The sequence below is a fragment of the Zeus faber genome, assembly GCF_960531495.2.
Source record: "Zeus faber genome assembly, chromosome: 7".
Classification (NCBI taxonomy): Eukaryota; Metazoa; Chordata; class Actinopteri; order Zeiformes; family Zeidae; genus Zeus; species Zeus faber.
Genome location: NC_137203.1, coordinates 14,355,321 through 14,372,986, shown reverse-complemented (window position 1 = coordinate 14,372,986; position 17,666 = coordinate 14,355,321). Strand labels below are relative to the sequence as shown.

The window sequence follows — 17,666 nt, the reverse complement described above, 5'->3', positions numbered from 1 at the left end:
AGAATTTGAAAAAAATGGGAAAAAAATTGCAATGTGCAAAAATGAAAACACCGAAAAATATAGGTGTACGATTAACCGGAATATCATGTTTTAAGGATAATATATATATATATATATATATATATATATATATATATATTGTTGTTTTATGTGATCTGCCTCTACATAACAAAAACAAAGCAAATTCCGTTGCCATGCTTTGCCTCCCTTCATCCTGCAGGGGGCGGTATATTCTAAGAAAAAAATCGATACGCGAGATATGAATATTATTTTCTCCTCTTTCTCTGCGCCGCTTCAGGAAACAGCCGCGGTCCGGGTCCCAAAAGTATTTTACCCCCGCCGAGAATCGAGGATACAAAAATACCCGAAAGAAAGAAAAAAGAAAAAGAAAAAGAAAGACGGAGACGGCGCTTTGGGGCTTCACCGGCGGGAACCTCCTCCTGGCTCCCGATTGGTCCAGGAACGCCCGCCTGCCCGCGCCGCGATTGGCCGGCTCGCACGTCAATCACGAGGGGGGGGGGGGGGGGGGTGTGTGGAAAGGAAAAAGAAAGAGAGAAACGACGCCGCATTGTTTGGTGCTTGACAGCGCTGAGTCGTGACCGGGCGGCGGAGCGGTGGGCGGACGGTCTGCCCTGATTAGCACCGGAGCCACGCCACGCCGCGCCACGCATGCCGGGGCGGACGGCGCGAAACCTCGTCGCTTTCCATGATACGCCTCGGAGACGAAGGCCGAACACGGAGAAAGGAGAGGCTTCGGCGTCGGAGGAACCCCCCCCCCCCCCCCTCCTCCCCCGCCGTCACCGGGGCCGCGCGTCGGTTTGAGGCTGGAGCTAAGCTAACCCGACCCGGCTAACGCTAGCGCTAGCAGTGAGATAACGAACGCGGGGGTGGGTTGTTAGTGTTTGTTTTTTGTTTGTTTGTTTTTTTTCGGGGGGGGCTTCGCCTCGTTCGAGGCTTTAGCGGAGAAAAAGACGCGAGTTGTCAAATAATGCCAAATTCGGGGCCGGCGTCTCTGTGGAGGATATAGAGGCCGATCGGAGCGGGTGAAGTGAGCTAGCTGGCTGGCCGGCTAACCGAGGGAGTTTTTACGGCGAACTCGGCCCAGAAACCGATCTCCCACCGCTCGCTGGCGTTCGGAGTCTTTTTAATGTCAAGCGGGCGAACAGAGAGGGCGAGGACATGAACCGAGTCGGTCGGTGAACGTCGGCGGCTCCTGCTCGGGAAGCGCTGCTCCCGGTAAACAAAGGGTCCCACCTCCCCCAGGTCAGAAAGCCGCTTGGTTTGCTTCGGAAAAATTCAAGTTGTTATCCAACACGGATCTAAAGACGCGGCCAGGGGCGATGTAATATATTCAGTACTGCGAAAGAGGAGTTATTTTAATCTTCTATTATCATAACCGTCTTGTTTTCCACCCTACTACACACACAGTGGACGTAGAGGCTTTATTTTATTTACATGTTTACAAACTTAAACAATGAGCTATTTTCCTATGGTGTGAATTGATAGGTTTGTTTTTTTAAAGTACATCTAGTAAGTAAGTTTAGCGATATTTCTAAATGGCGGGTTTTTGTAGCGAGTTTTCAGAAATTTCATTTGTATATTGTCTTTATTTTACATTTTTTAACTGTTTTCAATTCAAATTACTTTATTGCCTCTGGTTTTGATGTGAAGTGCTTTAACACTTCCATCGTTCTCTGGGGATTCATAAAGTGTCTTATCTTATCTATCTAGGAAACCACAGCTCGCAGTAAACAAAAGGGCCCGGCTCTCCACCTGTCCAAGCTTCACCCCCGGCAGAAGACAACTGAATACCCTAGTTTTATTTTTTTGGAAATTGACCTTTTTGTCCAATATGGATCTAAAGACAGCGGTGTTCAACGCAGCCAGGGACGGGAAGCTGCGGCTGCTCCAGAAGCTGCTGGAGAACAAAGATGGACTCGATGTGACCAAGCTGATGGGGGAGAAGACGAACGGGGCCACGCCGCTGCTCATGGCGGCCCGGTACGGACACCTGGACCTGGTGGAGTACCTCATAGAGTGCTGCAGCGCCCCGGTTGAGGTGGGCGGGTCGGTGAACTTTGACGGGGAGACCATCGAGGGAGCGCCGCCTCTGTGGGCGGCCTCTGCGGCGGGTCACCTCAAGGTGGTCCAGTCCCTACTGGGTCACGGAGCCTCGGTCAACAACACCACCCTGACCAACTCGACCCCGCTCAGAGCCGCGTGCTTCGACGGGCACCTGGACATTGTGAGGTACCTGGTGGAGCACAAGGCGGACCTGGAAGTGGCCAACAGGCACGGACACACGTGTCTAATGATCTCCTGTTACAAAGGACACAAGGAGATCGCACAGTATTTGTTGGAGAAGGGTGCAGATGTGAACAGGAAGAGTGTGAAAGGTACAAAGCGCCACGCATATACTGCCAAATCAATAACTAAATGGGATGGGGGGAAATCTCTCGCGAGGCATGTTAGTCTCTCTCAGAGATGGGTAAACACAGATTAACTTTTTCAAAGGGTCAACCATAATCACAGTTATGTTGACAATGTTTAGTTCAGCGATCAGCAACTTTTTTTTTTTTTTTAATATCCAACAACCCCAATTTGATATGCATTAGGCCACGGAACCTATCTGATAAGATTTTGACCCTGAACATTTTTTTATCAAAACTTCAAAACCTATAAAGTGTCTGTACTATTGCTACAGAGGTTATGGTGAATCGAAGGGATCAGAACCGTCATTATTGTACATTCCCTTATGGGAGGTTTAACTTTGAACCATTTTTCTGGGAACCTCCTGGAACTTCTCGACGGGCCCCCTGATAGAACCTCAGATTTAGTTGATGAAGCACTTCAATGGCATAACTCAATTGCAGGGGGCTTTCAGAGAGCTCCTCTTGAGGTTTGCATTTGGTATTTTATAGTTGAGAACATTTAACGCAAATGACAACAGGGGTGTAAATAATACAGTAACACATTTTTAGCTTCTGTGTCAGTATATATACATTCACCCTGACAACAGCCTACAAGCACCCTGATGCTTAATGGTGTGTGTGTGTGTGTGTGTGTGTGTGTGTGTGTGTGTGTGTGTGTGTGTGTGTGTGTGTGTGTGTGTGTGTGTGTGTGTGTGTGATATATATTCATATTTTAATATGCGGATGTCTGATTCTGATATTTGTTTAAACCTAGGCAACGTAGCTAATAGATATTGTTTCCCTTTTTTTCCCAAGAGTTTGAAATTTGATTTGTGACTGTGTCAACTGGCTAGACTCTTGGGGAAACATGGTGGTTTGTGTCAGGGTGAGTCACCAGAACTAATAGACTAGTCATTGTGTTTTCTTTTGATTGGGCACATTTCTCTCAACCAGGGATAAATTGCTCTCTGTTCTTCTTATTGTAGTTAAAATTCTCTTCAGAGTTGCTTCCTAATCCTTATGTTTGGAGCGGTGAGATCAGGTTCTGAATTAACATGTATTCTTAGTAAAGGTAAATGTATCACAGAATAGTCACTCAATTGGTCCTGTTTCCACCCCCACAGGAAATAGATAAATAGTTCATAGTGCGTAACACATGATGGCAAGTGAGGTAGGCTGGACACACCCTGTACCAGATTTATGACGTAATGGTGACAGATTAGCAATAAACTTGTTCTGGGTCATAGAACAGTGCAGTATTAAACTATGAAACAGTTATATAAGCGGAACTATCTTAATCAGAGTCATGCTTTTGTCGGGAGTTGGAACATCAACTATTTTCTCAATGTATTGCCAATTTGGGAATTCAAATTGGCCCAGATCGATTGTCTGACGTGTACCGGAACTTCACCTGGGAAGTCCCTTCATTTTATTTTTAATGGAACCCATGTGAAGAAATATCTCTTAGAGAGAAATCTAAAGAGAGGAACTATTGAGTTGGGTAGACAGGGGTAACGGGTGGGCATGAATCTGCCTTTTTCTCTGCTTTTCTGAATATGTTGTTGGCTCAGTCTACTACTAGATGAAAGGTTGGCACCAAGCATGAACTGAGTCAAACAGTTTTATGTCCTTTACTAAATGTATATACAGACTGTGGTTCCATGAAAATGACCAAAATCCTTAAGTGTGTGTGTGTGTGTGTGTGTGCTGTGTGTGTGTGCTGTGTGTTTGTGTGTGTGTGTGTGTGTGTGTGTGTGTGTGTGTGAATATGATTTAGTCTAACGGATTTTAGCAAGGGAAAATATGAATTTCTTTTGACCTTTCTTGAATTGATTACTATATTACAAGCAAAATAATAACTATCTAAGAAGGTTTAATAAAAAAAAATACAAAGGACAGCGGCCTGCACTTAACCATGTCCACAGACAGCCAGGGCATAGGAGCCCTTCCATAAATCCACAAAGTGTCTCGCTTGGAGATCTTCTGATCTCCTACTGAAAGTCTTTGATTTATGCAGAGTGTAATCAGTAGGTGTAAGGACATTTGAAATGGAAATTACCGGTCAGTTGGTGTAACAACATTTTTCAGCACGTAGTCACATTTGGACGTTGAGCAGCGCATCCCCAAGCGCTTCCTGAATCAGGTGAAAGTTAAACATTAGAGAGAGAGGGCGTTAACATACTGCACAATTTCTTTAATCCGGCTGTGGAGAGCTGTTCCGTCATGCCTCCGTTTAGGAGAACATGGCGCATCGCCAGTAAAGTAGAAAATCCTCGAACTTCATTCTTTCCAGTTGGCAGATCAGGTTAGACACACATTCCATTTAAAGCAGGGAGTGTTTAGCGTTAATGTCAACACTGCAGATGCTTTTAAGGGTTCTCGAGACAATTATGTCGAAGCACAGACTTCTGTATTGGATGAGCGTTGAACCAGGTTTAACAGATTGACAAGATCCTTTTGTTTATTTGCAGTTGTGTTTGTTGGTTTCTATTACCTTTTAATTATCTAGTAACACAATCACAGAGCTGCTCTATTTTAGTTAAATGGTCTTACATGCTATACATTTGAATAGCAAAGGTGTCACTTTAATGTAAAGTGCAACTGGAAATGGTAAACACAAAATACCACAGTCACATATGCGACCATCATGAGGTTTAGATTTTTTCCTTTTAATCAGCAATAATACTACTACTACTACTAATAATAATAATAATAATAATAATAATAATAATAATAATTATTATTATTATTATTATTATTATTATTATTATTATTATTATTATTAATATAACAATAATGCCCATCAGCAAATGAAGTATTTGTTATGTGCTGTTCCTCATAAAATATTGCAGCATAACCAGTTCCAAAAAAAGTTTGTATTTGGATTTTGTGTCCTTGGGGTTCGTCACGAGGGAGTCATTGGGCCTAATTCACGGAACGTGGGCACGATCAAATTTGGTGATCAAGTGTACTTTCAACCGATTACACAAACACAGTGGCATTCATAATTTACACAGAAGTGGCCTCGACTGATGAAAATATTAATCTATTAATAAGCATCTATTAATAACATGACCCTAACAAAATCATTCAGTGGGCTACATTCCTCAATCTCAGAAGCTGTCATTATCCACGAGGACCAAATTGTGCTACAAAGATATGTTGGTGAATCTCTTGTTTTGAATTGTCACGGTTTGCTTGCACATGAACCTAACAGCTGCATTCCTCTTATGATATTGACAGAACCTCCCCTTATGCAAATCAACAGTTTAAGAACAATTATCATCCTTCACCTGATACACCAAGAGAATACTCAAAATCAAGGCACTACACATAATTCACAAATCTCATTGTTTTTTCATTGTCTCTTTTCTAAACAACAAAAGTAAGAACAATTTATGATGAGTTTTCTGAATTCAGGCCAACCCGAGTTCTTGGACTGCAAATTTGATGTATCTAACAACGCTTGGTGTTTGTGTATATTTTGAATGGAAAGGATACATGAGTTATTTAAACGATTCTACTGGATGACTTTCATTCCCCTCTGAGATGTATGTGCTATCCTAGGCTGTGTTTTCAAACACAAACATCAACAGGCTTTATTAATAACTCGTTCCTCCGTCTTACTCAGGCAACACAGCGCTCCATGATTGCGCAGAGTCGGGCAGTCTGGAGATCATGCGCATGCTGCTGCAGTACGGGGCGTCCATGGAGCGGGACGGCTACGGCATGACACCGCTGCTCTCTGCCAGCGTCACCGGCCACACAAACATCGTTGACTACCTGACGACACACCAGCAGGTCCGTTCCGTCCCCGTCCAACACGCTGTTTGGTTCTGTGTTGTACAAGTCACTTATTTGATTGTTGCTGCATCTCAGGCTTCAGCACTCTTTGGTATCCTTGTTTGGATTAGCCCTGCACATTCAAAACAACGTCACAGAAATGAAGCTGTTAGTGAGGTAGTGGGATGTTTTCTGGTTCGAAATATGTTAAAGACCAAATCGAGTTGAGGTATCATATCGCTCTCCATTGCAGACGAGCCACAGGGAACGCATCGATGCCCTGGAACTGTTGGGCGCCACATTTGTGGACAAGAAACGAGATCTGCTTGGTGCTCTGAAGTACTGGAAGAGGGCCATGGACCTCCGGTACACGGACAGCAACAACGTCATCCATAAACCTGAACCCAAGCAGCTGATCATGGCATATGACTACGCCAAGGAGGTGAGTGTCAAAGGTGAAATCGCGTTTTGAGGAAGTGAGCAGCTCACCCTGCTGACATGAGCATGTGTGTTTTTAAAGCTCATTCAGTTCCTGTGCGTCACGTTAATTCCTCTTTCTGTTGTTTGCGCGGTTAGTTACGTATTTGGCTTGGTTTCAAAAGGCCTGATTGTTTTCTTTTCCAAGACCAATCCCATGCTAGTTTCTGTCGTTAAAATTCAAATGTTATTTTCCTGACAAAGGCTTACATATAGTTAACCGTTTAACCTAAGGGTGCTCTGATCAATTGGCCACCGATCGTAATCGGCCGATATTCATTCTAAATAGCGTGATCGTTCTAAAAGCCGATCGGAAGAGCCGATCAGATGACACAAACCATTCGAGCCAATTTCTCTTCTCCATTATGCGCGGCAGTGTTTCCCGTACATAGATTTATTTGTGGCACTCGCCACAATATCAACATTGATGGCCACATAATAATTTTCAAATTTTATTTTTATTAATTTCTTTTTACTATTTAATCTAAAATCTTAGAGCAGTGCACAGCTCCTCCTTGCCTCTCTCTCTTTTCTCACTCGCTCAGACCCGTCTGTGAGTAGATCCTGTTCTCCGTGCACACTCGAGCTTAGATCGGGCCCAAAAAAACAAACCTGACCTGACCCGACCCAGTGCCCGTTCTGTCTGAGCCCGGCACGGGCCCGTTCCATTGGCTGCATTTATGGGCATTTCTTTCACATTTTGTTGAACTGTGGTACTGCCGGCAGCAAAAACCCAACACTTACATTTCAAATCGTAACCTTTGATTGACTGGTGATTAAAAACATAATTTACACGAAGAAATAACAATCAGACGTTGCAGATCACAGAGAAATTTGAATGACAGAAATCTGTTCAGAATTCCGCACGGGATCTTAATGAATGAATGAATGAATGAACTGTGTGGGAACGGGGGTATCCTGGGAACCAGACGAATCTGCAGCTCATGTTTCATTACGTCTGGCCACCCTCCCATTCAAACACATTTCCACCCGACCTTGCCCGAGTCCGGCCAATCACAATCGTTTATCCTATATAGGGCGTGTTTGATACGAGGATGATGCAGAGAGCCGTTGAGGTGTTGAATCTGCTATCGTGACGGTATTAAACGAACTGGGCGGTATTTTTCCTCTAAAAAGCTTTTGTTGATGAGAAAGATGTTTGCTGTACTTCTGGCAAGATTTGGTTAAAGTTTATACGTCTCATCGCTCTGATTGGTTGTTGGTCTATCCAATTGCCTCCAGAGACATTTCAGGCTGCCCCCGTTGTTAATGCCCCTTAGAAATCTAAAATGTGCTGAGAGGTTCCAGGCTAATACGCATTTGCAAATTAGTCTGGGGATGCTAGGCTAGGATGGGGGTTGGGAGCTGGGACGGGAGGAGACAGGCGTCGAGCGCACATGTTGCCTTATTATAATATTGAATGTTAATACACATATAACATTCTGATTATCACTTATAATAATATATAACGTGAACATCACTCAGAGAATTGGAGCAGAGTTTCTTCTCGTCAGCGGTGCGCCGCAGACGCCGCAGATCCGACCCCTCTCCACTGTCCCAATCCGCGGGCTTCACTGCACTGTCTGGACAGCAGTGTAGACAATCTACAATTAGTCATCATACAATCTAAAATTTTAAACACAGCTGAGTTAAGGGATGATCACTGCATAATGGAATGAACAAAACAAAACCTGTGCATCCCGCGCTGGGTCAAGCACGTTTCCCTGTTGCTTTCCGTTGCTATGGGACTTAATTAAGGGAAAACTAGATGTTTTTGAGTAAATACTTTATTGGTTAATAATATATTCTGCACTTCTCTAAATGAATATGTCTGAGCGGTCGGATCTTAAGCCGCATTGATTGATGCATTTGGTGCATTTGCACCTGGCATTAGAGCGGTCCATTTGTGACCATCACCAAAGATGCTTGTTAATGCCAGGTGTAAATCCAAAGCTTTGCCCCTAATGCTTCAAAGAGGGTGGAATATGATGCACATGTTCCCTGACAACAAATAAATACTTGTCAAGTCATGATACGTTCTCGTCTATTAAATTTAATACAATGTTGTTAAGAATTGTTAAATAAATAGTGCTACATGGAAGGCTTCAAATAGACCCCGGCGTGGTCGGTATCGGCCGATACTGCTTCCGGTGATCGGCCCCAAAAACCCTGATCGGAGCGCCCTTAGTTTAACTGTTAAGCAACAATGAGAATTTTGACAGATTAATACAATCAGTTAAACAATAAGAAAATATTATTGAAAAATCATAACTGGGCGCATGGGGAAACGGGGAACCCTGTCCCCGTTCCTCCCCCCAAAAAAACAACTAAAACCACGCTGTTTTTAGTTAATTTATTTGTAGGAACGGGGCATGGCTCTACATGATCAGGGTGCGCAGAGCTGTGTTTGTGCATTAAAATATATTTAATAACGGTTATTGATCAGTTAACGAGGGTCGGCTGTCAGTCAGAAATTTTTTTCTAAATTAGCATCCCTAGTAATAAACCTTTATTCTTGTGTTTTGTTTTTGTTTTTTTTCAACCAATTTATATATATATTTTTTAAATGGCTAATAATTGAAGGAATTTTCTTAATTTGCATCATTCATTTAGACTGTGGCCCAGCTTTTGGTCATGGTCACAGCCACATAACTTCACCGACATGGGAACTACTCTTCTACTGTGTACTGAGCCTTAAAGCAGACACAGGTCCCTTTGGGCTATTTAGAGTTGTTTTTTGAGTCACTGTTTGCTTCTACATGAAAGTGTATTTGCGTTGGTAAAACACAAGGTTGTCGTTATTTCCAACGTCTTCACCGTGTCACCTTCCTCCCAGGTAAACAATGGAGAGGAGTTGGACAGTCTGATTTCTGACCCGGACGAGATGCGCATGCAGGCCCTCCTGATCCGGGAAAGAATTCTCGGGCCGCAGCACCCGGATACTTCCTACTACATCCGGTATCGAGGCGCCGTGTACGCCGACTCGGGGAACTTTGAGCGCTGCATCAACCTGTGGAAGTACGCGCTGGACATGCAGCAGAGCAACCTGGACCCCCTCAGCCCCATGACGGCGTCCAGCCTGCTCTCCTTCGCGGAGCTCTTCTCCTTCATGCTCCAGGACCGGGCCAAGGGGGTCCTGGGGACGTCGGTGTCGTTTGAGGACCTGATGGGGATCCTGACCAAGAGTGTTCTTGAAATAGAGCGGGCGGTCAAACAGAGCGGGCCCGTTCCGCCCGACCCCGCCCAGCTCAGTAAGGCCCTGTCCATCATCCTCCACCTCATCTGCCTCCTGGAGAAAGTGCCCTGCAGCGCCGAGCAGGACCACTTCAAGAAGGAAACCATCTACAGGTGTGTTGAGGTTGTTTTTTGTTGAGGTGCTGGACCGAACCGTGATTTCTAGCGTGTAGTTAAGTCAATATGTAATGTGAGTACAGGCCATATGCAGGTGTTTGAGGGAACTAAAACATCTGTGTCTGAAAACCTTAATCTTGATCTGTTTAGTACACTGTTGCAACCTTGTCTTTGTGAAATCTTTTTTATTTTAATTATTTCTAGAAATGCTGTGTTTCAGATTATTATTTTTTTAATAATAATAATAAAGACATTTCGAGAACAGAGAGTCCTGGAGTGCAGATGGTTATCCATTAAGAAGCGTAGCATGGTTAGAGCCTTGCAATATGGATTAAATTATTAGGACTGCCTCCAAGTAGTCGACCAAACGAGTCTTAGTCGATCAAGTCTTTCATTGTTCCGTTGGTCGCAGGAATAAAATAAAAACTTAATTTGGGAGCTGCACATTGTCAATCTTAGCCTTAAAACCTAGATGGCCGGACTCGTATATGAAACGCTAAAGGGCTTTTAATTTGAAACACATTTAAGCAAAAATAAATGTTCAGTCTCCTTGCTGGTTGTTCCGACACATTCAGAAGAATAATTACAGCTTTTGATGAGCGGCTTTTGCCCGTAATTAACAGGCGGCTCAATTTGTGTGCTCGCCGCACAGCGCTTGTAAATTAAGTTTATATTTTAAAAACTGGTTCTAAGTTATTGTGTTGGTGTTGGTGATAAATTAACAAATGCTTAGTCCCCTTGCTGGTTGTTCCGACACATTGAGAATCATTACAGCTTTTGATGAGCGGCCTTTGCCGGTGTAATTTACAGGCAGCTGGCTTTGTGCGCGCAGCCCTTAAATTCAATTTATATTTGAAATAGGGATGTTCCGAACAACTAATTTCCCTGATTGTTAAATGGAAGTTTATACTTAGACTTCTATATATTGCGTATATTATTATTTCATAATTTCATTTCGAACCGTTAATTACATTCTTCAATAACCAAATCATATTTTAAATGTCATTCACCATCTTTCGGGTATATCGCACGCGCTCAAGTGCCATCTCCCTGAAGCACTGGGCAGAGGCCGGGGCCAGGGCCCCCGTGATATGCGCCAGACAATGGGCCCCTAACCAGGGGACGTCTACATCGGGAAAATGATCTTCCATACGCCACATTTCAGTGTAAATTATGTCAATATGTAATGTTTAGATGTGTAGATAATCGACTAGTCACACACATCCCAAATTTTAAAAGCTGGTTATTTGGTTTAGTAATTATCTGAGATGTGGCACAGTGTTAACAATATTGGTTATAACATTCTTTCTCCGCCCTGGAACTTGAACCATTTTCTGATGCCGCAAAAATATATATTTAAATAATGAAATTTAATATCATAAACATGTCAAAAAGTCAACTAATGACTTGAACTGACGACTGCTCGTCGACTTGGAAAGTCTTTAGTCGGGAGAAGCCCTTGAAATTATTACAATGATAACTGCAGGGAATTTTAATACTGATATATAATTACATCTGCGTATATTCAAAATACAATTGAGGTTAATCATATTCAACGTGAAGTTTGTCAGACCAAATTAGTAGTATTTCAAACAAAATGTTCTCAATCATTCCCATTCCATGACAATGCTACCGACAATGACAATGCTATAAAATCAAATTATAGCCCTTGTGTCAGTGAACCGTTATTTAAACCTGTAACAAATTCATGACTGTGAATTATTATTATTACTATTATTGTTGTTATTATTCCTATTATTATTATTATTATTATTATTATTATTATTATTATTATATTTCTCCATGTCATTCAATGAAGACAACATTGGTTGCACTTACCTTTTCCTCCTCCAGGTTCCTTAAGCTGCAGCCGTGTGGTAAGAATGGCTACAGTCCGCTCCACCTGGCTGTGGACCGCAACACCACCTGTGTGGGCCGCTACCCCGTTTGCAAGTTCCCCTCCCTGACAGTCGCCTCCATCCTGCTGGAGTGTGGCGCAGACGTCAACAGCCGCGATGAGGATGACAACAGGTGGGCAGTTGACAGTTGCAACAGACAGTTGACTTGCATGTAAAAGTGTTAACTTTTTTAAGCCGACGACTTCACAGATCAGTTTAGTTACCAAGATGGTGTTTTGGTGGGAGAAAGGAACTATATTTTGTATATTATACTATTTGTTTTTACTATATTTCTTTTAAACTATATAATAGCCTGTCTGTAATCATCAGTGAAAATATCAACAATAATATAGTAGTTCATTAATTTTTCAAGGAATTACCTATTTTCCATTAATATGAGATTTACAAATCCAAGTGTCACATTTGCTTTTATCGACAAGTTTGGCTCCCGTCTCCTCATCATCAGCCGCTTAATAACCGCTCGTCATTTCCAATCCGTCAGCCCTCTTCACGTGGCGGCTTCCAACGGCCACCCGGACATCATGAACCTGCTGATCTCGTGCGGGACCCACTTCGACAGCACCAACACCTTCCAGCAGACGGCCTGCGACCTGCTGGACAAGAAGGAGGTCGCCCGGAACGCCATCCAGCCCATCAACCACACCACGCTGCAGTGCCTGGCCGCCAGGGTCATCGTCAAGCACAGTCTGGACTACAGGGGAAACATTCCAGAGAAGCTGGAGGCCTTCGTCCTGCTCCACAGATAGTGGCCGCCGGCTGGGAGGGCGGCCACGGGACCCGCGGGAGAGGGGACTGACCTCAGCCCCTGGTCGTCCGGGGCGGGAGACCCTGTGGGACCGGGTTTGACGACGACGACGACAAAAGCGAGCTGTGGTTTCGGAGCGCTCGGGCCGACGAGACCTCCAACCGGGAGTGTTCCAACTCGATGGGAGGGGGGAAACCAATGGACCCAACAGAGCGTTCAGCGTCCTTCACGCCTTCACCTTGTTTCTTCCAGCGCCCGCAGCCCCGTCGATGGGGATTGAATACATTAGGGGTAGATTATAATTTTGAAATGCACAATAATTATCTCTGGATGAACTGAGTGAGGGGCTAAAGTGTTTTTTTTTTTTTTTTTTTTTTTTTTTTTTGCTCTAGATAATTCTTTTTGCATATTTATTGATTTAACCTTGAGAGATTTGTCTCCTTGACGGCCCACTACCCGCTTCGATTTTTGCCTGCTTCTCTCACTCTCAAAAAAAACCAAGACAGGCGGTAATTTCAAATCACTCGCTGGGACTTCAGGTTTGTTTTTGTCCCATTGCTGTTGCCAATAGTCACGGACCCTTTCTCAGTTATTTAAGTACCTTTATATTTTTACAACACGTTTAAGTTTGGAACGGATTTCATGCGAATGCGATTATCTGCCGAGTGGCTCCATTCACTGACATGGACTCACAGTTTTGTTTTTTTTGTTTTTGTTTCCTTATGTTGTGTACAACAAAGCTTTATGAGAAGGGTTTAACGTCTGCAAACACCATAAGTGCTTTATCCTTCCTATGCACAGGCTAGGCTGTTTGGAAAGAGACTGTTGTGTTCTGTGCTGGCACTTGTCTGTGCAATATTTTCTCTTTTTATCATTTTACAGTTAGTTTACCTCACTGCCCTTTTCTTGTGGATCTGCATACATAATGCAAGGGGGATGCGTAACAGTCGCACCGACTGTACAGAGTGAATGGAACCTGAGTGTTTGAGAGTGCGAGGTGGTGTGCAACTGGTGTTTAAAGTGTTGAGCATCAAAAGATACCAACCGCCCTTTTTGGGGTCAGGTGGCCACTCACACGACTGTAGAACAAACAGTACTGCTACTAGAAGCTGCGGTGGCCAACTGCACCTCCGTTAGAACGACCTGCCACGCCCTTACACGGTCAGCCGCTTAACGTCATTATTCAAACGATCAGGGGCGGCCACTTGCCTAGTTAACTGTGCATGCCCAGATTTCTTTTATTATTATTATTATTTTTTTTATTATTGCAGCTGAACTCATCGACTTAAGACAGATTCTACTCAAATATTAACTGGTCATCACAGAGAACCTACTACCAGAACGCTGACAAACTCTGACCCATTTTCTACAACCATCGTCGAATTGTATCCGAAATTGAAAAGGGGGGAGGAAATGCCTTCTTAAGGCTTGTTGAGCTTTGTGAAATATCTTTGCACATTAGCTTTAGGTGTGTGGTTTTAAAAAAACAAAACAAAAAAAAAGGGCTTTTCATAACTCTTAGGGTTTCATATGTAACTATTTAATAATTCAAACAGTTGAGAACCATACAGGAATTGTGTGGGGACTTCAAGGGCAACTTGCTTTGAATCTGCACTTTACTACAATTAAGTTGAAGATTTAATATGGCATCAATCAAGTTCATGTCTTAAGATCCAGTTTGAAAATAAACCCATGTTGCACTTGTCTTTGCGTGTCTATATTCTCTTATTGTCTAGATCGTTTTGGTGTTTTCTATTAATGATTAAAGAAATGTACCTCGTAATCCATAGACTTTAATTAAATTACATTTGAGATCGATTCATACAATATTTTCTAAACCGACTAACTGTAAATAAACTAAATCGATCTAATCGTTATGGCCTAGCTTAACAATAGAGCGTATTTCCCTTGTTATATTAACAAAGCAATAAAGAGTTGCCACGGTTGCCTTGCGACATGGCTATCGTCAACAACAAACACATTTCCTTGAACTACCGCTGTAGTTCAAGAAAATGTTTTCTCTACTACAGATGTCCAAGTTCTCTGTTGATTACTGCAAAACGTGACTTCGGCTCTCATCATATTGACAATCAAAGTTCTTCATTTGTCACAAGATCCAAAGTAAGACACGCAGTGACATGAAGGACGCTGCAGGGAATTTCAAAGGCCGTTGTAAATTTGGAAAAACAAAACACGCGCTCGGTTGGAAGAAGAATCGACCTCCGTGCCGGTGTCACCACTCCGCATCATAACCGCTCGCCGTCGGTCCGGTTGAGGCGTTGGGCTCCTCACTGACTCAACGGACACTCTTGAGGCGTTCCCCGCCCCCTGAGAAGCGCTCTCATGGCTGAGCATCGTTTGTACAGAATGTCTTCCTGGATCAACGGCTTCCTCCACTCAATACGAACTCTCAGAGCAGACTTGCCACAACAAGCCCTTTTTCCACACCGTGCGTCAGAGGAGCTACAGCAGTTTCTTGTGCGGGAGGGGGGGGGGGGCGGGGGGTGTTGGACTGGCCCACTGATTTTTCTCGGAAGCGTATCCCAGCTCCCTCCCGACATACACAGCGGGGCGACACCCTGAAAGGCGGGGGTGTCGCTCCATCACAGGGTCACACGTCCACATTCGCACCCTATTTCACAACAATGGGGCGACCTGGGCTCAAGGCGAGAGGGGGGGAAAAAAAAAAAAAAAAAACGGACCGGAGGGAACCCAGTTATTCCACGATCGGTGTCTCTTCCCTTTTTTGCACGCCGACATCGGTCCGGACCTGTTTCTCCTCCTTTGACGTCGAGCGCGGAGAACTAGAATGTCACACCTATCCTGGATGTTCTGTGTAAAATTAGTCACGGCCCAGAGTGTGCGTCATGCTCCGGCACGCTGTAGGTCGGCGCACGTGGCTTTCGCTCTCGAGCGCGAGACAAACTCGGGTCAATTTATTGTGGAATGAACTGTTTTTTTCGATCCTTCGCGGGAGACGAAACGCATTTTTAACCCCGCGGCCGGAGTGAGGACTTGACTCGCCTTTCGAGGCGCGGCCCTCGAAATTGCTCCTCTCTCGTCGCGCTGGCCCCAGCGGGAGCAGGTCCACAGTCCAACGTCTCAAAGCATGGGCTCAAGAAACCCAGAATGGTAATTAAATCAATATATTAAAGAAGGATCTAGAGGAAATAAGAGGTGGATTGTAGTTGGGCTCTGTCCGATTGTCCGGTCCATGACCCTTCGCTTTGTGTTGTGTTGCATTGGTGTCTTCACCACACCGAGGACCACTTTCCAGTATTCCCACACAACCAAAATCCACCAAAGCAAAAGTGCTTACGGGGTAATTTACATATCAGTTGGATTTTTTTTGTTTATTTCAGATTTATGATGTCCGCTCTCTGTGTCGAAAGGCCCGCAATGTTTTATTACCGGGAACCTTCTAATAACCCCTCGCTCTCATTGTTCCGGGTTAACCCGCTCTCCATCCGCCGCAGGAATGTGGAGCCCAACCACTGCCGGTAATTGTGAACCGGGCGGCTTCGACGTTTCCAGGTCTCCGCGTTTTGCGCGTGTCCCGGCGCGAAACACGCGAGAGTCGAGGCGGCAGGAGGCGGACCGCGGGGTTCGGCCGCTGCTTGCCCCCCCCCCCCCCCCGTGGAGTCTTCCTTCCTGCGCAAACAGGGAAAGCGAAAAAGGGGAGATGTCCCCGACGGAGATCACAGAGCGGTGCATTGGCGATACAGTGAACGGGTGAAGCGCGAATTCGAATCCCAAAATATCATAAAGCGATCTGCAATCCGCGATCCATTCCCGACCCGCTCGGCGGCGGCGGCGGCGGCGCGCTCTGCGAGCAAACATACCCCGGCGCGGGCGTCTCTCGCTGGGAGCCGCGCCTCATAATCGCTCGGCTTTGCGGCCCTTCAGTGGCACTGTTGAGCAGAGTCTAATTCCGTCCTTTCTATATCGGGGGAGGGGGGCCTGAATGATTCCCCTCTGGATGGCTGCCCTACATTAAGCCCGCTCCCCTGTCTGTCTGCCGGTCCCTGCAGGTGGACCTGCCGCCTCCACCAGACACCTCGTCCCGCGTCGCTCTCTCTCTCTCTCTCTCTCTCTCTCTCGCAGCTCTCTGTTTCGTTATCTCTCCTCCGCTGTCCCTCTCCGTCTCCCGTCTGCATTCCTGTCCGGGTCCGTCACGGGTTGAAATAAAACCTGGAGAATTAGGCAATCGGAGGAGAGGTCGTAGGTCAATGTACAGCTGCCCTAAGTCCAAGTAACTCTTGACCGGCGGATGGATAGCTCCAGGTTTCGGAAAGTCAAAGTCCTGCCGTGTCTTCGCTCCGGCCCCCGTCGGACCTCCCGGGGCCGACGCCGGAAAGCGCGTCCGCGCGGTCGGCTCGGGGTCCCGGGGCGGAATTTCAACTTTGCAAACCCCGGATTCTCCGACCCTGCTCTCGACCCTTTCACTTGTCATGGGATTGCTTCTGCGGAAGCGAAAAGACCTTGTCAACCATTCGTCAAAGTGACATATGAGCGAGAAGACTGCTTGATGACTTGAGACCCCCATTTAACACTGTAGATCAGTGGTTCTCAATGCGGGGTCCCCCTGGGGTCCTCGAAGAGGTTCAAGGGGGGTCCCCGGCAAACTGATTAATAGTCAAACGTCGCCCTTTTTTTTTTTGATTGACAGTACGTGGGCGCCATTAGAGATCGAATGATAATGACTGTTTGGATCCCAACTTCCCCGCTATCGGCCCGAAACTGTAAGCACAGGCGGGGATGGAAATTTGGGCGACATCACATCTTATAACAAGAAACAAACTCCAACGAGAGCTTTGCGAAACGGCGTCCGCGCACCGAGGGTCCAGGGAGGGGGAGAGGCGCACCTGCTGCTAAACGGAGAGAAGAAGAAGCGTCCAGGGAAACGTGTCCGAGTACACAAGAGCCGCTGGAGCTCCGGAGTTAAAATAGACGGAGAGGGTATTAACATGAGGATCACTC

General features: G+C 45.2%; 1 protein-coding gene across 2 annotated transcripts; it reads left to right on the top strand.

The window, feature by feature from the left end:
* Nucleotides 1-598: 598 nt before the first annotated feature.
* On the top strand, nucleotides 599-14,391 carry fem1c (fem-1 homolog c). 2 transcript variants are annotated; one of them, XM_080004635.1, is made up of 7 exons: nucleotides 599-887; nucleotides 1,732-2,396; nucleotides 6,043-6,212; nucleotides 6,448-6,636; nucleotides 9,508-10,019; nucleotides 11,877-12,053; nucleotides 12,423-14,391. In XM_080004635.1, exons 2-7 carry the CDS (start codon nucleotides 1,853-1,855, stop codon nucleotides 12,685-12,687), a joined length of 1,857 nt encoding a protein of 618 aa, XP_079860761.1. In that variant the 5' UTR covers nucleotides 599-887; nucleotides 1,732-1,852; the 3' UTR covers nucleotides 12,688-14,391. The 2 variants fall into 2 exon arrangements, with proteins under 2 accessions (XP_079860761.1, XP_079860760.1); XM_080004634.1 differs by having other exon boundaries at nucleotides 599-1,263.
* The last annotated feature ends 3,275 nt before the right edge of the window (nucleotides 14,392-17,666 follow it).